General features: G+C 36.7%; 3 protein-coding genes across 9 annotated transcripts in view; 2 read left to right on the forward strand and 1 right to left on the reverse strand.

Moving 5' to 3' along the window:
• LOC119549162 (potassium voltage-gated channel subfamily H member 8) overlaps positions 1 to 20,423 on the forward strand; it is a 68,106-nt gene that overhangs the window by 25,456 nt on the left and 22,227 nt on the right. For 4 of the 7 annotated variants that reach the window (XM_037856952.1, XM_037856954.1, XM_037856955.1 and 1 more), the window contains 5 exons: positions 8,121 to 8,249; positions 12,103 to 12,213; positions 12,360 to 12,479; positions 14,850 to 14,987; positions 19,583 to 19,842. In XM_037856952.1, the coding sequence (XP_037712880.1) occupies positions 8,174 to 8,249; positions 12,103 to 12,213; positions 12,360 to 12,479; positions 14,850 to 14,987; positions 19,583 to 19,842 (705 nt within the window). In that variant the 5' untranslated portion in view covers positions 8,121 to 8,173. Of the gene's footprint in view, positions 1 to 6,638; positions 6,813 to 8,120; positions 8,250 to 12,102; positions 12,214 to 12,359; positions 12,480 to 14,849; positions 14,988 to 19,582; positions 19,843 to 20,423 lie in introns of those variants that run through there. The other 3 variants (XM_037856949.1, XM_037856950.1, XM_037856951.1) reach the window with 2 other exon arrangements.
• Positions 344 to 1,008, reverse strand: LOC119549859. The gene is made up of 2 exons (XM_037858155.1): positions 919 to 1,008; positions 344 to 856 (listed from the first exon to the last, which is right to left on the reverse strand). The coding sequence occupies exons 1-2, from the start codon at positions 1,006 to 1,008 to the stop codon at positions 344 to 346; spliced, it is 603 nt and encodes a 200-aa protein (XP_037714083.1).
• On the forward strand, positions 1,756 to 2,256 carry LOC119549860. The gene has a single exon (XM_037858156.1). It carries the CDS (start codon positions 1,756 to 1,758, stop codon positions 2,254 to 2,256), a length of 501 nt encoding a protein of 166 aa, XP_037714084.1.

The following is a 20,423-nucleotide window of genomic DNA, read 5'->3' on the forward strand; positions in this document are numbered from 1 at the left end:
ATATGCTCACCTCTGCAGATTTGTCATACGCACACTTATTTATTGTGCCCTTGAAGGAGGTTCTTTCACTTAAGAAATTAGAGCAGAAAAATAAGAAAATTTTTTCTAATATTCAGGCTGTAAAATCTAAGAAAAACTTGAAGAGCTTTTGTTGCATTATATTTTTAAAGGTTTAATATACCATGTTGATGGTATTTTCTTTAAATTATTCAAAAATATGCATAAACAGCCTCTTAGGTATTTGGATGTTGTGATTTTTTAAGAGGTCACGAAGTTGCGATGGTTACCAGGATGGTTAAACGATTTTATTTTTCCCGTTTTTAATAAGCTCTATAACTTTTTGCTACTTGGGGCGTTTTTTCTCATTCATCCGTTGAACACGTGCCTCTAGAAAACCGCTGATCCAAGTGAGACCATGATGTTTGCTCCGATAACTGAGCTCGGTGTAAACAGGGGTCTCCATGTCAACGGCGGGCAGGAGATTCAAATCCAGCCGGAACCCTCTGATGTAGTAGGTAGTTTTGGCCTTGAAAGGACACTGCTTGGGAAAGTTGCTGAAGTGCTCCATGACATTCCGGCCCAAACGCAAGAGGGGCATTTGATTGCGATTGGCCAAAAACTGGCAGCCATCGGTGGTCAAATTAAGTAGGACAAAGTCCTTCATAGGACTCCTCCGGGGCATGACGATTTTCATGAAGAAGTCATATTCGGCAACTGGTTGCTTGAGCTTAAATTCCATATGCCAAGTGCGACGTTTGGCACTTTTACTTATGCCGCAACGAAACTCCTTAAGAATCCTTGAGTTCACATCCTCGCTGCTGCATGTAAAATTATCCGTTAGCATCTCGAAATTATTCTGAGAAATTCAAACCGAATTTAGTAGTGATTAATTTCAGCCCGTACATCACTCATACGCACCTTGGCCTCCGCCTCGAATTTCCAATTAGGCAGCAGGCAGAGGAAAATGACTACCCACACGTCGAAAGTCTTCGGTTTCATGTCCTTCATCCGTGATTTCCGAACAAAACCACTTCAATTATGCATTTCAACTGAAGTTAGGGCCCAAATGCATCGCCTAAATTGGAAATTCAAAACCATTATCTGCTGATGCGTGACTAATGCTGGAATAATAATCATCATTGTTATGATTGTGGTCTAAATCCAGAGTTAAATACACCTGATTGGATGCGTTTATTGAGCTGAACAAGCTCATTTGCTTGTCTAAAACAATGAGTTAACAAACAATAAACACTAAATGTATATATGCCAAGACAAGATGTCTTTGGATCTTAATTGTTTGAGTCAAACCAAAATCAGGCTTGAATCAACAACATTTATAATAGAATTCTCGGAAACCAGTAAGCTCTTAAAATGCCTTCTAAACTTAAGTTGAATTTAGTTTAAATTACTAATGGTTTAGTTTTATTATAGGATTATTAATGGCATTCCTCCGTAATCACCCGTAATCTTCTTGTCAATTAACGCTTCTACCTGAAAAAAGAGCTTATTATAAATGAGAGTAATTAGTCAAATGGATTACAACCTGTACAAACGAGCAGCTGGTAATTAACCATGGCAAATAATATTTTAATCTGAGTTCGTGAGCTCTGGCTGCAACATTATGTATTGCAAATGCTCTGTGATAATTGTGTTTATTCTTGCCAGTGTTTATAATACCAATGCAAAGGTGATATATTGGGTAAAAAACCGCTGAAAGAGAGTTTTTAAAGTTCATATTTTCAGTCCAACTTTGATATGGTATTTACGAATTGCACTTGCTTCAGCGAGGATCCTGAGAAGATGTTATCAAACCTGAAATGTGGTTTGAGTAAGAGTGTGAAAAGGCCCTCCTTCAACATCGAATTGCAATTTCAAAAGCCCGTGACCAGGTTTTTTGTCAATATGCGAATTGTTTTACCCCGACGCTTCGGCGGCGATTTCACTTTGTTCAATCTCTCTGGAATCGATGGATGTAGTTTGCTGTCGAACAAAAACCAGATCTCCTTTATCCAACTAGGCCGTCAGCACATGGATCGCTTTAGTAATATACCCAAGCGATGTCCTTGGCCCAAGGATGTGACCTACTATATCCGCGGATTCCGTTCGGATATGGCCGCCATGCCGGCCTTCAATTTTGAGTCGGACATGAATCTCTGGTTCGATCTGGTGGTGAATCAACACAAGCTGATCCGCGGATTCATCCAGAGCAGGGTGCAGCGCCGAAAGAGCCACAAAACCGGTGCTGGCGAGGACTAATCGGTGTAGTACACTGCACAAAAACACTTAGTAATAATTGTTACTTTTTCAAAATGCACTTTGAAAATGTTCTTTGAATAAGATAGTTTTGCAAAATATATTGATCGGGAATTGTTATCTATGTTATCTAAAGCTATGCCAATTTATTCAAAAAATATTCGGTATGAATTTTAAAAATTTGAAGACATCCTAGATTTTTGCTGTAAATTTAGAAAAGTATCTGCTTCTTAAGAAAATTTTTTGAAATAGCAGTAAATTCAAAAAATATTTATTCTGAATTTTAAAAACTTGGAGTAAATTTTTTTTTTCTTAATTCGAAATATATCTTTTCTTCAAGACAATTTTTTCCAGTGACAGTGAGCACAAAATTAAAGCAGGTTTCAAACTCTTAAAGTTCAGGCCGAATATTATTTTGGGTATGTTGCATTCTTTTATTTTGTAATCCTTACAATACATTTCTTAATTAAAAAGAGAATAAAGAGTTTGTTTAAAATTTATGTAAATTATTTAAAATGTTTCTTATAAATTTAAATATGTTAGTCAAATATAGATTGTCTCTTTAATGGTTTTCCTAACTTATTTGTGAGCCTAAATTAATTGTTAGGATGGTATAATTGTCAATATTCCATTTCGGCTTATCCCACAGTGGTTTTTTCGTGTAACTCATGTGGGCAGGTGGTAAATGGGATGAATAAAATTGAGGCAATTGAGTTTCCTTCTGAGTTCCATTGCCTCTTTCCCTTGCTGGTCGGTCAGCGAAGTGTTTGTGTGTGGGGCTGGCCAGAGAAAAGCATATTTTCGCTTTTCGTGTTTTCCCATTTCCCTCCCAGACAGCCGCTATATCTCGCTCCTTTTTTTGTGGGGCACGTGCCGCTTTTCCCGGAGTCCGCAGCTCTGTTTCCAAAAAAAGAGAAAACAACACATGCGGCAAAGGCGGAATTAAAAATTCCAAACTCGTTTCGCCCTCTTACAAGGCGATTTCGTCTTAACGTGGTTATTAGGTAGCTCTGTGCTTCCGAATGAGCCAAATTTGCTTAAATGAACGCCGGACCTTTGGCGTGAGGAAACTCCCAGATGTGCCGGATCCCGGGGGTGTTTGCATTTATTTTCTTGTTGTTAATCTTCTCTAGAGATAATTTCCTTTCGGCCAGGATGCTCTATTCACATATCTGCAAGGTGGCCAGGAAATTGCCCATTTATTAAAACCTTTTTTCGTGGAATTTTCAAACATGTCTGCCTGTTTGAGATAACAAGCTTTTCCATCGAACGAATTTTTGCCTTTCTTTGTAAAGTCTGTTTATTTGGTCTACTTAATTTATTGTGAAAGCAGGTGAAGGGCTTGATATTTTAGTTCTGAAATAGAAAAAATTCTTTGAAGAATATCCTTGTCAAAAGGTAAAGTGTATCCTTTGGTTACTTCAAATAATATTTATACATTTTTAACCTTTTGGCAATAAAAGCTTATCCCCTTTAAAAACATTTATATAATTGTTTTGTTATTAAAGTTTTTTGTGCTTATCTGCATTTTCTGTATCACTTCCGTAAAAAACAAAATGAGCAAGGTAAAAAGTAACACGCAAATTTATAATTGCTATCTGCACTTCAATGATACAAAATAAATATTACAAAAAAAAACTATTTTTTCCTCAGTCAGCTTTTCGCTCCGTTTTTGTTTTTTTGTTGCAAATACCACATGGATGCAAATACCACATGTACAAGGTTATTTTCCTGTTGAATACTCTTTGGATGAATGAAAACACGCTATGCACTTTTATGAAATTGGAAATGTACTTTGAGTTTTGATTTTTGCTACCCAAAACCAACACTTGCATTGATTATTTCATGGAAAAATAACTTTTACCACGACGCAACGTTAGAGAACGAAATCATTTCCCTTTTTTTTCGCAAAAGGAAAACCTGGTGCTGTGAGGAAGGGTGAAAGTGAAGAGGAAAACCCAAGTATCATCAGCCTAATCATGTGGAATAAGGCGGAAGCGGAAATTGCACACACACTCACGCAAACAGTTGCAGATGCCACCGCATGTTTGTGTGTGTGCGCTTGTGTATATATACATATGTCGGGGTTTACCAGATTGGAGAAATCATATGCTGCCTGCCACCTGCTGTTCGCCGGAAATGTTGGAAATGAAAACTCTGCGGTACAGCCCGTATGGCAACTTGCATTTCCCGCCCTCTCAGCGGGTGGTTGTGTGGTTTCGGCCTCTCTAATGGTTTATTAATCAGAATTGCATTGGATAGCTAACCCCAATACTACCACAAGGTAAAGGCCTCCAGGCTGAACTGAAGGTTTAACCTTATCAGTGCTTTTGGCGTGTTATCAAGCCCAGGGATTCACAGAATAATTAACTTGTTTTGGGGTGTGCCAGAATGGGTATTTTGTCATACAATTTTTGGTATTTGGTGAACATAATTATTGGGTGTTTAAGGAATATACCTATTAAATAAACAACTAAAACAATTTTCGGAGACATTCTTACTTAAAATTTTGTAAAAAACATATATATTTATTTTTAAATAAAAAACAAATATAAATATTAGATGACTAGGGATAACCTCATTCAGTTGATGTCACTTGGGAAAAATTGGTGTCAAGGGAACACCAAAAATCTTGATGAGCTTAAGGCTCTAAAAAATAAATATCCTTAATTTTACCTAAGCTTTAAAATATTTATCATGTTGGCATTACACTAGTTGGCATAAGTATTTTGTCAAAACAAAAGTTAAATATACTCATAATTTGAAATTACTTCTTATAAACTGTGGCATCAGTGGAAAGGTAACTTAAATGCCGTTTGAATGACACAATACATTTCTTGACCCATTCAGTAGTTATTGAAAAGGACGAATTTGTGTAACATCAACTTTTTAAACTTTTTTCCTCGCCTTGAAACCCTAAATTTTATGATGCAAAAAGTTTCTTAAAAAAAAATAATAGTAACTGCAAAAAGAATTTTTCAAAAATCGTGTTGCTTATATTTTTTATGATTTTTTTGAAAATGTTTCTTTTTTTCATACAAATTTTTTCTGACATTGTGACCTTCAAAAATCATAAAAAAAATATAAGCAAAATGATTCCAAATACTTATGCCGACCAGTGTACTTTTAAAAAAGGGAGATAAACCATCATATTTGATATCAACATTTTTAATCAGCTTAAAAATAATAGTCTCACATATGTATATAAAGAAAATATAAAATAACAATATAAAAACTCCTGATATCTGCTAGGCTTAACCGCCGGTTTTTATACCCGTTACTCGTAGAGTAAAAGGGTATACTAGATTCGTCGGAAAGTATGTAACAGGCAGAAGGAAGCGTTTCCGACCCCATAAAGTATATATATTCTTGATCAGGATCACTAGCCGAGTCGATCTAGCCATGTCCGTCTGTCCGTCTGTCCGTCTGTCCGTCTGTCCGTCTGTCCGTCTGTCCGGATGAACGCTGAGATCTTGGAAACTATGAGAACAAGGCTATTGAGATTTGGCGTGCAGATTCCTGAGCTTCTTACGCAGCGCAAGTTTGTTTCAGTAGAGTGCCACGCCCACTTTTACGCCCACAAACCGCCCAAAACTGTGGCTCCTACAGTTTTGATGCTAGAACAAACATTTTAACTGAAATGTATTGTTCTCATTAATACCTACCGATTGACCTAAAAAAAAGTTTGCCACGCCCACTTTATCGCCCACAAACCGCTCCCAAATTTCAAAAAATCGTAAATATGAACGTAGATATCTCGGAAACTATCAAAGATAGAGAATCAGGATTTCAGATTTAGATTCCGTAGCTTTGTACGCAGCGCTATTTTGATACGCGAATATGCCACGCCCACTCTAACGCCCACAAACCGCCCAAGCCTGTGGCGCCCACAATTTTCATGCTAGATACAAAATTTTAACTGAACTGTATAGGTCTCGTCAATACCTATCGATTGACCCAAAAAAAAATTTGCCACGCCCACCCTAACGCCCATAACGCTTAAATCTGTCTACCGCCGGTAGGTGGCGCATTTCAGTCTTGCTTTGCTGCTTGCTTATTTTCATTTCCCTTTGATCCCTTTAGCTGAGTAACGGGTATCTGATAGTCGAGGCACTCGACTATAGCGTTCTTTCTTGTTTCTAATGTTAACATACCGCCAGTGACGTCGAACTCTTATCAGCACTCGACTTTTTGCCAGTTTTGCCTCGTGAAAGAGCAACAGCTGTCACTGTTGCGGTTGCGGTTATTTGTTGCTGCCATTTGACCGCTCAAATTGTTGGTGGAAATTAATGCGAGCAGCACCTGCAGGCAAAAACAAATTACCAACGGCAAAAAACAGTTGATTTCGATGTACACACCTCGGCACACCGATTTGGCCGGGTCGTCCGGCCAGCGATTGTGTTAAATGGATTCACTATGTTTTCCATTTAAGTTCAGTTTTCATTGTTCCGCCAGCTGAATGAAAAAGTGTTGGCATACAAATATTTTCATATCAATGCGCTGTTGGCTCCCATAACAAAAACAAATGGAACCCCGTCGAAGAGCACACAATGCAATGGGTATAAATCGAAAAAAGCCAATTAAAATAAAAACAGTGATGGTTCTCTAACGTGCATTTTTTTTGTTAAACTTCAGCTTAATTAAAAATGTTGATATGGTATAAAAATTAGGTTTATATAAACCAACAGGAAAATATATACAAGGGTGGTCAAAAGTATTTTCACAAAAAAAAAGTTAAATATATTCATAATTTGAACTTACATCTTGTTAACTTTGGCATCAATGGAAAGGTAATTTAAATGCCGTTTGAATGATACAATACATTTCTTAACACATTCAGTACTTATTGAAAAGGACGAATTTGTGTGAAAATGTCCTTTTTGAACTTTTTTTCTCGACTTGAAAACTTAAATTTTTTGATGCAAAAAGTTTCTTCAAACAAAAATAATAGTAACTGCAAAAAGAATTTTTCAAAAATCATTTTGCTTGTATTTTTTATGATTTTTTGAAAATGCTTAGAAACATGCATTTTAGCCATATTTTTCTCTTTTTCATACAAATTTTTTCCGACAATGTCACCTTTAAAAAATCATAAAAAATATAAGCAAAATGATTTTTGAAAAATTCTTTTTGCAGTTACTATTATTTTTGTTGGAAGAAACTTTTTGCATCAAAAAATTTAAGTTTTCAAGTCGAGGAAAAAAATTCAAAAAGGACATTTTCACACAAATTCGTCCTTTTCAATAAGTACTGAATGTGTTAAGAAATGTATTGTATCATTCAAACGGCATCTAAATTACCTTTCCATTGATGCCAAAGTTAACAAGATGTAAGTTCAAATTATGAATATATTTAACTTTTTTTTTGTGAAAATACTTTTGACCACCCTTGTATATTACAATAATATCATATACTTAAAGAAACGTGTTTTACTTATTTTTAAAAAAATATACAACTTCAAATTTGAAATCAATGTGCTTAACTTAGTTTAATTTTTATAATTATATAATTTAAAACATTGCATCAACTTTGGGTTCAATATTTCAAACTTTGACTGTACAAAAACAAGCTATTAATTGTTGATCCTGTCTGACTGGATTAAAATTAAACAGCTTCAACACAACACAGCTTTTAAAACACAGAATATTAATCTTATTTCATATATCTAATATACTTTTAAGCAGATATTTAATCCCGTTTCCTTTTCACATAATAAATTTGTTTTGTGAAAGATACAAGAGATTGCTTATATACTTACAGCTTAATTTAGAAAAGCCGCTTAAAGTCCCCATTTCCGGAATATAATATTACAAAAAAAATGAAAATTGTCAATAATATTAATGGGATTTTCCCCCTTCTACTTGCAGCGTTGCCACGCCCTAAGCCGCGCTTCAAGAGGCGCACCGGCCCCACCATTCCCATGCCAGCCCGCAAGGGGCTGCTAGCGCCCCAGAACACATTCCTGGACACAATCGCCACACGGTTCGATGGCACCCGTAAGTGAAATGCTAATGCTAATGCCCATGCAGATCCTGGGTCCTAGCCGGGGTTTTATATGATTTCTGTAATGTTATATTTATGACACTTTTTATTGGGAGCCTCGTCGCGAGCTCGCATAAGCCAAATGCCGGCATCGTTTTGGCCAACTCGTAAAAAAGTTCGCAAAAGAGATTTCCGAGAATAAGCATCCGGGTTTTTTGTTGTGCATTGAGAGAAATTTATCGTTATTAAAATAAGAAACTATGTAAATTTAATTTGATTTAATTTGATTCTAGAAAATTCAGTAATGAATTTTAAACATTTTGACTGGGGTTAAATTAATGTTTAATAGAACTTAGGAATACCATTTCATGGTGACTTGAAGTGAGTAAATGAAATGTTGCATAGGCATACTTTCTTTTTAATTTTTTGGAACGTTATAAAATTTGGTTCCTTTTTGGTGTTACAGAAAAAAGAAACTGTTTTTTTTTTATCAATTTTAAAATACTAAAATTGTATGTGTAGTAATATATTCTGGAATATAAATTTCTTAAGTTATTTTTATTTTCCTAAGTGTATTTTTCCCAATTTCGGGACACCGGAGACTCAGGAGGACATGTCAGTTAAGTGCTCGCGCGTAGGGACATCTGCCGACCGGTCACGAATTTTTGTTTATATGTACATACCATATATAGTATGTATGGGGGGGAGCCTTTATCCATATTGAAAATCTGCCCATCCAGCATACAAAAAGCGGCTCCCTGTGCTGGGAAATTAAAACTATGTGCTGCTGTGCGTACTTGCCCACTTTTGCCCCCCGTTTTTTTTTTTTTGCGGAGCGCAATACACAAAATACCCGTGGAAGCCTTAAAAAAATATATATTCCTTTGAGAGAAAAAAATGTTTTACAGTAAATTAAACTCCGCCTTCTTTGTATGCCAAGGTATTTTTGTTGGCCGCTTTTCCCATATTCAAATGTAATGATCTGAAAAAAGGAAAACATTAAATTTAAGGGACTTATGCTTGTTAAAACCCCATAATTTTAAGTTAATACAAAGCAGGGTTTTCTTATAGTTAAGGATTTATTTAATTTCCATATTCCATATTTCTTGTTTCCTTTGAAAAGGTTTAAGTTTACCCTCATCTTTTGTTTACATTTTTCCAATCAATCGATTTGGACCGTAATCTGTGTCCTATTTTGTTTTAAGTCCATGGAAAATCCGGCTCAACTTCGAGTTTCCTTTTGCCAATGGCATTCGTTGACAGGACACACACGTGCTGACAATGCTGGGCTTCTTCTCCAACCCCAGGAAAACATGTCAGTCCCCCATCATATAAATTAATTGTTTTATTTCGCACACAGAAAGACATAGGGAGCGATAATTGTCTTTACGAGTTGTCACCAGCTCCGAACATAATATGAAATGCTCAGCCGGCAGGGGGACTAAAAAGGTTTTACGAGGTATAAATAATAAAATGAGCATATTAAATGAGCCGGAGTCAGTCAGTAGAGCGTGTGGATAAAAGTCCTTGTCGCCGCCAGCAGTCAAAAACTGAAACATAAAGTATCCTGCAAGTGATTTTGCCTCCGGTTGCCAAGCAATTGTTGCCTTCAACATGTTTGTTGTGTATTTATTACAGAAATGAACATGGAAAATTTGAGAACTATTCATCACTATTTTATTTAATTATTCCACTTAATTCAATTTATAAAAGAGATACAAACACATTTTCAGCAAATTAATAATTAAATAAAATAAATATATATATTTGCTATTTTTCGTTTGTTCTCTCTTTAAATTGAATTTTTATCCCCTCAGCTTTTTCCCTGTTTAATTTGTAAAATACTAAAAAGAATAAAATTAAAATGTCAAACGGAATTGCATTTGTTGATGAAATTCAATGGTATTATTTATTTCAAAATCATTATTTCCTTTTAATTAAACAGAGACAACATGACAAGTTTAATAAAATAAATGTTTTCCTTAATAAATTTCTCTCACCATTTAATTAACTTAGTTACTTCTAACGATAATAGCAAGCTGTTAACTTTTAAATGGTCCAATCAGAGACACATTAAAAATTTAGCAATCAAACCATCAATACTTGATGTACTTTCATCAAGTGCACTTATTACACCCACTAATTGAAGTGCAAACAATTAAATTCGATTTTTCCCATGTGTGCAATTCATTCTTAATGCGACCACAGCAGTTTTCGCCAACTTTTTATTGATGCAACACATTACGTAAATTTACTTTTAATTTGCTGGTTATTGCGGTGGCAGCAGAATAAAGTATTTAACAACCAGTTAGCAGTTTTCTCGCTGGAAGTGAGTGAAATGTAAACAATGCGCTGGCAATTTCCCAGACTTTCCAGCGAAAATGTCCTTGAACGCTAATAAATGGTATTGTTGTCATTACTTTTCATTTCTAGAACATATCTATGACTTGTTGATGTTTGTTGTAGAGCAGAGACACATGCAGATTAACTTTATTGTGTGTGCCATATGAGTTTTCATTCATTTCGAGTTGCCATTCAGCTGGCTTGTCTTTCAATTCAATTTGTTGCATCCACAATCCACATCCTTACTCACCAAACAACACACACATGTATATATCTTCCCGTATAATCTGTCCATTGTGTCGGCAATTACGATCCTTCTCGTTCTATTCACAGAGCTTCGTTTACAGGAAGGAACATCCCATATATACACATACACGGGAGGATGTGGGGATTGGGGGTGTTGGGGAACATTTCTATTTATGAAATTGCATTGAAAAGGTAAATAAAGAGGAAAGCATGCTGGGCAAAACTGGCTCTTATTGAATTGTGTTCTTTGGAAATGGTATAAATAAATGCACACAGCTCAAATCCAGGGAGAAAATACCCTTTGGCTGGATTTTCCGGGATTGTCCCAGGAGCAAAGCCAAAAGTCCGAATTTCTAACTGGCCAAATGGCACATAAGAATTTCATTTCCTGCTGCGAGTTAGCCGGGAAATTTAATTAAATGCTGTACAGATTTTTTGTTTATTTCTACGTTTGCGCAAAAAAGAAACGCAAACGGAAAAAGTCTCAGCATGTCCCAGACATGAAGGTCAAGTGCAAATGGGAAGCCATAAAAAAGGGAAAGGTTAAACCCATAATAATATGGCATTGTTCAGACCGAAAACGAAATATGACTGAGGAAGAAAATAAAATAGACGAATTTTGCATTCATGTAGGTTATTTATTTGCAAAGGGAAGTTTTTGCAAGGCAAGTAGGATAAGGTTTTTATTAATTTTAAGAAATACATGTTTCCTTTAAATATAACCACACTATATCAATACCATTTTTATTAAAACCGATGTTTAAAGAATTTTTCAATACTGAAATTCATAATATTTATTTTGGTAATGGTATATATAATGTTATTTTTGCAAAGGCAAGTAGGAAAGGTTTTATATATTTTTAAAAGTATATGTTTGTTTGAAATATATCCAATTACTATCAATACCATTTTCATTAAAGTTTATGCTTAAAGAAATATTGAATATGGTAACCCCTTATAAATATTCATTCATCATCATGATGGTATATGAGAATGGTTTTCCATGCAATATGGGTAGAAATTGTGCATTTCAAGGCGACAGCCAACTTGAGTCCGTCAGTCTTGTTTTTCCTGAAAAGGACACACAGCAGGACTTGTCTTATTACCGTTGTTTGCCGGGACAATATTTCATGCCAAATGAAAAGCAGCTGAACATCATCCTTCACCATCACCCATCCGCATCCCCAACTACATTTTCCCCATTGTTGCCCCTGCCCCCAGTTTTTCCCCACCACCACCACCAGCAACTCATCCAACTTTTCCCTCCTCCATTTCCAGACTCGAACTTTGTGCTCGGCAATGCGCAGGCAAATGGCAATCCAATTGTTTATTGCTCGGATGGGTTCGTGGATTTGACAGGATATTCACGCGCGCAAATTATGCAAAAGGGTAAGGACGAACCGTCCCCAGCGGACAGACTGAACTTATTTAACACTTGAATACTCATTTGAATGTATTGTGCCATTTTATTCAATTGCCAACCGAACAACCCAACAAACTCCGGTCGATTCCGAATTCCGGCGTACACGAAACAGGCTGCTCATGTCATTTCCTCTACGGACCGGATACGAAGGAGGAGCACAAGCAGCAGATCGAGAAAAGCCTCTCCAGTAAGATGGAACTGAAGCTGGAGGTTATTTTCTACAAGAAAGAAGGTAAGCCGCCCCAATTACGATGTGCCGGAATGCTGCGAAAATTGTTTTGTTTCTGCCTCCTTTTTAATTAAAAATTTTCATGAAAATGGGGGCGCGCCAGAAAGTGACAGAAAGGAAATTATTTTTGGTCCTGTGGTTGCCAATGGGTCTTACAAAAAAACTTGCCAAGTTTAAGTAGCTAAGATAAGGGTGAGATATCACTAAACATCGTAATCTTGATTGGCAGGGGTTTTAAATCTTGAACTTGAAAAATAAAAGGGAATTTATTTTAATTTTATTTCTTATATTTAACAAGTTAAAGCTAGTATATAATACTAAAACTTATATTTCTAAAAAGACCTCTATTGCATAACTTATTTTTTAATAACCGAAAAAATAGACTATATATTTCCACACACTTTCTAAAATTTTATACATTTAAGGGTTTGTTCAATGTATTTAAAATGAAAATATAACTAAATTATGATGGCAAAAACTCTTCCACTCTTTGAATTGAGTTAGTTTTTGCCGCAAGCAAAACCAGAATTATCATAAATTCCACACAAACTGTATAAAGTGCAACTTTTACAAAGCAAAAACTTTTGGTAGTTCCAATTAAGTTCCCCCAATTGTATGCTAATCCGGGCCTTCGAACTTCTGGAACATCAGTAATGGACAATTTCACCAGACCAATACTAGATGGCTTATTTAAGGCTTTGCTGCAGCTTTTAATTTCTTCCGAATCCGAATCCCTCTGTCATTCGGCACCAACTCTCTATTGTCATAGTATTTCTAGGAAAATGGGTGAGCTTTTCCTTGTGAAATAAAGAGAGTATTACTGCTTTTGTGCGGCTGTGTTCAGCTGATGACAAAAGTCGGGAAAACTACCAGAACAAGAGTGAAAAGTTGCCAATCAATTGTGGTCTCACCTGCAGAGTTTTCCCCTGAAGTCAACCACCATTGCCTTATAAGTGAAGTTTGCGGCTCCCTTGGTCTTGTTTTTGTGGCGGTGGGAAACTGTTCTTGATTGAGTTAAACGCGACAGACTTGAACTAGTTTCCCCCGGTCCCCCAGGGGGGTTCATGTTCATGTTCAAGTCTCGCAGGACCCACGCCCATCTACACCCAGATCCACCCATCTACAGTCACACCCACCCATCTATCCATCTATATATCCGAACTACGGCTCGTTGACATGCTGGGCGTACAATAAATTGTGCTCTTAACATTTTCGCACGTCCAGGCCGCGGTATTTTGTAGCCCTAATGAGGTCACGATTAATCAAGACAAAGCCCGGCGCTGAGATAAGCCCAAGATGGATAGATCCATCAACTTTGAGTGTAAGTTTTCTAATTAGCGAAGCGTTTAAAACTTTTAACCAACTGCAGGCACGATAGGATGTGCTTACACTAGTGAAAATGTAGTTCTTAAACTTAGAATCAAGAATTTCAGAACATAAACAGGGCAAGAAAGGTACAAAATACCTATAGAAAGATAGAAAAGTTTGGTTATTTTAGGAGCACAGAAGTAGATTATTAAGTTAGTTAACATTTTAAAATCCTTACTTATACTCTATAATTACTGAAAAAAATGATTATTACAAAGTTAACTAATATCAAACACTATCCCAAAGTTAAAATTAGGGCTTACAAATATTATTGATAATCAGAAAAATGTAAAAACTTTTTTTAGGAAGCGGATATATTTAATTTTGTGAACTCTATTAATGACTTTTATAATAATAGAACCATATAGCAGTTTTTTTTGATACTTTTATAACATTTAAAGGGGACTTGTATGTGAAAAGTGATAACTGTCAAAATCTTTGCTTAGAAAACTAGTTTATACTTTCTAATCTAAGGACTAGAAGTAGTTTCTCCCCGTGTAGACCACCCCTATTTTTCACCCCTGGGCTTTCTTTTCTCGTGTGTGCCGGGGCTGTGTTTTATTAATTATGCATTGGCTGCGGCAGACTGAGGGCGAACTGGATCTGGTTGACCTCGGGCTGGGTGTGTAATTAGCGGGAGATAATTAAAATGCAGGCCAGGACAATAATTGCGGTCTAATTGAATTGCCATGCAATTTATTTATCAATTTCCAGCCATAACATAAATTGCTGTCGTTTTTAAAGCATTTAACGGCTAATTAAAATTGGGCCAAAGCTCAGCTAGAGATCTTGTACTTTTCCGTTTGCCATCAAAACTGGGGTTTGCCATCATCGATAGGGTTTCAATTATGCAGTCGCAATTGAAAATCGCGGCAGTGTAGTGTGCACAGTGCAAGGCCAAATATTGAGCTAAACGACCGCAGGCCACGTGGCGTATACGCGATCCAGTGGAAATTCATTTTCTGTGCCTGATGCGCTGATGATTAAAGCGAAAACTCATTGCAGGTGCTCCATTTTGGTGCTTGTTCGACATCGTGCCCATCAAGAACGAAAAGCGGGATGTGGTGCTTTTTTTGGCCTCCCACAAGGACATCACGCACACCAAGATGCTGGAGATGAATGTGAACGAGGAATGTGATAGCGGTAAGTATCCACATACATCAAAAAATAAACTCCCCCACACTACCCGTCGAAAATAAGCAACTGGTATAAATAATGCACTAGCTGAAAACCAAATGCCGAATATCCAAGCGTGCACAAAAAGCCACAGAATCACACACTCAATTCCCAAATAATGAATTAATAAGCACCATTACATAAGCACGAAAACACTGACACCGATGCATCCCTCAGTTCGGTTGAGTTGGGCAAATATTATGAATGGGTTAGGTTTCCGAAATACGTGTCTGCGGCAGATCTGCGGATAAATATGCCACAAGACACCCAGTAAAACGGGGAATTACGGGATATGTGGTACCAACAAAATCACATTTTTACATTAAGAATTTTGAAACAAATGGTCTTACATTTATATTTAAGTTTAATTTTCTGTTTTATTAATATATACAAAGCGGATAATATTAAAAACTGAACGTTTATAAGGTATAAATTATGTAGAATATTTGGAAGTCAGGGGGTTACTGATTTATAGAGTTTTCTAGAATCTAATAAGCATGTTTTTAGCATGAAAAATTCATTGAAAATTATTTACATACCTTTATTGATAGTCAAATGAAATAAATTCAATACTAAACTTAAAGTTTATAGAAGATATACAGAATTCTACGAAAATATTTCTAGAATCTATATTCAGTACCCTTTTTACATTAGCCTTTATATATCCCATATATCTTCTACAAACTTTAAGTTTAAACAAATCATAAGTAAAATCAGAGTATAAAAACCTTTTTAAAACAATTTTCCAGCGAAAGTAAGGAGAATATCTTAGGACCCATTGCCAGTTGCTCGTATAAAATGAAAGTTTTTGCAGTTCAGCAAATTATGGACTTAAGATCGTAATATAATTGAGATGATAAATCTCGGGGCAGAGTATTCCTCGGTCCGTAGCCATTAAAATATGTTATTGCTACCTTTTTGTAGGGCTGTGTCAGCATGTCACCTCAACTCTCCAGGCAGAAATATTCCCATAAAGTTCTGTGGAACTTTTGGTTTTGCTTGGTCCTGGCAGCCGGAGAGAGTTTTCGGTTAGCTTCCTGGCTGCAAAGTGAAGCTGGGCAGGAAGACAGGAAGGAAGGTTCTCCGGCTGGTTGTGGTCGCTCCTTTGAGTCCTTTGCCGACTTTTCATCCGTTTCCCCGACAACTGAATGTATGCGTACCATATTTCAACGTTAATTTAAATCTCGTCTTTCACGCGCAGTTTTCGCGGTAACAGCCCTGATTTGTGGCTATAATCTGGTCGATGGGCGGCCGAAATTGTGCTTAAAAGTGTATGAATTCGTAATGGTAATAATGGCAATAAGGCCTTTTAAGTAGGCGTAGAGCTGAGTTAAACTTTAATATTCGATTCGACTTTTCCCCGGAGTTCAATCAACGCATTTACCTTAATTAACCTGTGCCTTTGTTGTTGCAAGTCCTTTTCCAGTTGGACCGCATCAAATATGCCCTCTGTCTAATTCACTGGATTAATCAGACAAAAAAGTTGGACACACCGGCACACGTGTGGGTTCTATGGGTCCCCAAAGGACGCTGAAATATTGATGCACCACTCGAACAGTTCTGACAGCCATCACAACTTATCCCTTTCTCTTGGGCCCCGTCCTCCAAACGCATGTGTCGCCGAGGAATTCTCCTAATGCAGGGATAAAAAACAGCGTCGCCCCAACCTCTGACCTTTTCATGTGCAGCTTTATTACCATCGTTATTCATCTGTTGTTGCCGTCTGTCTTTCTGTCTTGCTGTCTTCTGGCCTGCAGATTTACGGGCCATGCAAAACCGAGCAGAAGCCACTTGAAGTTCGACCAGGAGAATCCTAAGAGGATTTGCTGCACAGTTGGGCTGGCTGAAGGTCCTTCTGTCCCCCGAACCACCTGGCAGTGAAGCTTTAAATTATTTAGTGCTGATGGCATTGATGGGTCGTTAAATCGGAATAGAATGGGAAAATTTTGCATTAGTGTATTGCATTTTAAAAGCCGTTTGATATGGGCTTTAAGCCCCTCTGTTTTTGGCTCTAGATTAAAGTATTTTGTTAGGAATTCTGGAAAAACTAAAGAAATATTTCTTGAAATATTACGAAATGGAGCTTTTAAATGCTAGACATTATTATTATAATTTTACTTTTATTAGTTTTACTACTACTATTTTTAAAATTTTGTTTTTTATACACATAGGTCCAAACCAACTATTTGTATTTTCATTTTTAATTATTTAATTATTTAATAATATTTCAATTATACTTTTTCTTTAGATTAATATTAATATTATCACATAAAAATTAGTTATATTATCTATCAAAAAGGTGATAAAGTTAATATTCAATCTTTTAAACATATCCTCTTGTTACAGATTAATGGATATTTTATCCAGTAGTTAGTCCTTTTAATATAATCAACTTCCGTTCAATATACCCCAAACAAACCCCATTAAAGGTAATGAAAATTCACACCAGATGTTGCACGTTGCTCACATAGATGGCAAGTGCAACAAATACCGCTTGTACTTGCAACACGTACTTATCGCCCCCTGATCCTGAGGGCTTATGTCGTGTAATTGTGTTAGATGGACAGAGATTTACACGACGGCCAACATTCGGTAATGAATTTCATTAACTTGGCCATTGAGTGGCAGGCAAGCACGAGAACGATGCCAGAAACCAGTCAGATGAAATGCAGCTTATATCGAATTAATCTATACAGAGACCAAAGCAGCGACCAGTCTTGATTCAATTTTTGTTAATTTATGCAAATGAAATTAAGTCCGAGCCAGCCAACCAACCTTGGCAAACTCAATTTCCAGCCCGAATCAAGTTGGCTGGAAAATTCGAGTGGCGATCCCCCCGTCAATGGGAAATTCATGCTGTGACCAGAGGCCGCAAGGAAAATTATAAGGATAGGTAATTAGGCGAGAGCAGTCTACGAAAATTTGTGATAAAGCGCATTTCGATCAGCCGGATTTGAAATGAAATTATCATGGCCATCATCGGAACATAATCGTTATCGCATTGTGACAGTTATGCGATGACGACCATCGTTTCACACATCATTAGGCCTGTCAGTGAATTTACCCCTGCGGCCCGCATGAGTTGTGCATATTTTGTTAAAGTATTCCACATTTTTTGCTGTTCCGTTCTACCAGCAGTTATAAAAAACATTTGTGTATGCACGGAGCGTAAACTGAGATACTTTTTTATCTTTAATTTTTTCTCTGACCTTTTTTTTTCCATTCGACGGCTGGTTGTTGCCTGGTTACGTATATATACGAAATATATATATTTGTGAGGTGGCGGTCCCGACTTAATTGGCATTTTGATATGACAGCACCGGAGTCAAACTGGACTTTACGTGGGTTGTGGGTCTTAAAATTGAAATCATATTTTGGTCAAAAAATGACTTGCGGTATAAAAAAGAAATTAAATGAAAAGAAAACAGGAAAAGCAGACAAATTGTTGTAGAAAAAAAGGTGACTTTCTTCAGGGGTTGTTTGCATAATTTTGGGCCTTTTTTCTTATAATTAGTATATGGGATTGCTTGGGAAACGTATCAAATTTGCGGCCCATTTTTCACCAGCCAGCTAATTGTTATTTATAGCATGTCTGTCCTTTTGAGACACCACACACAAATATAATTAAGTTCAATTTAATGGTCCTTTTGCAGGTCCAAATATAGAAGATTTCGTGGGAGGGAAATCTTATCGAGTTTTGTTTGGGCGGCTGTGAAATATGATGTTTATTCGCCTGATTTGTTGGGTTGACCAGGTCTTGGCCAATATTAGTCAGCCATCGAAGGAGATTATTAATTGTTTTGCGATGCCAGGGTATTAATATCTGTAAGGTTAAAGTGGGCAGAAATGTATAATATTATATGGGTGAGCGTGGGAAATTGGAATCATTGTTTGCCTGCTTTTGGGGGCCAAATAAGGATCATAAAAGTTGCAGAATAAGAATAATCTTGTGAAATAAAATTTAGTCATTGCAATTTAAAACTTTTTCAAATAAAACTCAGCAAAAAGAATAAAGAAAACCAAAGCATTTAGTAAGCAAACTTTGTTTCCTTAATGCGCCAAAGCTAACACCATCTGTACAAGTTGAATTTTCATCTTTCCCCAACTAAGCTGCTCAAATAAAACTCAGCAAAAATAATAAATGGAGCCGAGGCATTTAAGGAGGAAAGCTTTATTTAACTTGTCGGAAAGTCGACAAAATTTCAGCAAAATGTTACCGACTAACTGAGGGAGTGCACATACAAAAACACCCACACACACCTGCATTTTGTGACGCTTTAAAAGTATGTTTTAAACCAAAAAAAAAAAAACCGTTTTAACTAAAAAACAAATTAAATAATGTAGAAAAAATACCTTAAAAACTAACCATGCCAATTAATTCACAATGTCTTATGTGTACAATTTTATGTGTTCTTTCTCTTTGTGCTCTTTCTATTATAAACACACCGATCCGGTAACTCACTGTAATTACGAACCCCGAAAAACCATCCAAAACCCATCCCTTAATTAACCCACCAACTTCCCGATTTTGTTTGCGCTTTTTTTTGTTGCGACTCTGTAAGTTTTTGCCCTTACAGCTGCCCTTTTGGGGGCGCGGTTCCGGGCGGGATCCAATGCCGGAATGCTGGGCCTGGGCGGACTGCCCGGCCTGGGCGGACCGGCCTCCAGCGACGGCGACGCGGAGGCGGGCGAGGGCAACAACCTGGACGTTCCCGCCGGCTGCAACATGGGCCGCCGGCGGAGTCGAGCGGTCCTCTACCAGCTATCCGGACACTACAAGCCGGAAAAGGGCGGAGTCAAGACCAAGTTGAAACTGGGCAATGTGAGTATGACCCCGGGTAAATGGGGAAAATGAGTGGGAGTGGTTGGGTTATCCACTCGTTGAGTGGTATGAGTGCTAGAAGCCACCAACGCAATTTTCAACCATGTTGACCCACGTCAAATTCAATTTTTGTCCTGTGATTTTTAAAGTGCTCTCCCTAGATACACGCAGAAAAAATATTTACTTCAAAAATCGAAAAATAATTATAGCGTTTGTACCCAAAATATGATTTAATGTATGAAAGATAAACATAGGAAAATATTCAAGTACATTGTTCTTGAATGGAGAACATACGTTCTTAAGAACCGTATAATTTCATTTGGATACTTATGTTCTCAATGCTAGAACAAAATGGTGAAAAGAGAAATTTAAAATTGAGTTTATCTAAGAACTTTCTTATATGTATACACTACAGACTGGATTAATAGTTTATTTGTTGAGATACACAATGTAAATACCGCTAAATCAAGATGATTCTTGCCGTTCTATTTTTAAGAACATTTACAACTGTGATGAGAACGTCAGAATTTAATCCTTGACATATTAGTAAATGGATTTTATTTAACTCATAGAGTTTACTA

This window comes from Drosophila subpulchrella, chromosome 2R (assembly GCF_014743375.2).
Source record: "Drosophila subpulchrella strain 33 F10 #4 breed RU33 chromosome 2R, RU_Dsub_v1.1 Primary Assembly, whole genome shotgun sequence".
Classification (NCBI taxonomy): domain Eukaryota; kingdom Metazoa; phylum Arthropoda; class Insecta; order Diptera; family Drosophilidae; genus Drosophila; species Drosophila subpulchrella.

Excerpts from the sequence above, each read along its gene's own strand:
- LOC119549859 (XM_037858155.1), bottom strand. The coding sequence starts at position 1,008 with ATGAAGGACATGAAACCGAAGACTTTCGACGTGTGGGTAGTCATTTTC. Across the intron at positions 857-918 it reads AATTCGAGGCGGAGGCCAAG|AATAATTTCGAGATGCTAAC; the intron begins GTGCGTATGAGT and ends TGAATTTCTCAG.
- LOC119549860 (XM_037858156.1), top strand. The coding sequence starts at position 1,756 with ATGGTATTTACGAATTGCACTTGCTTCAGCGAGGATCCTGAGAAGATG.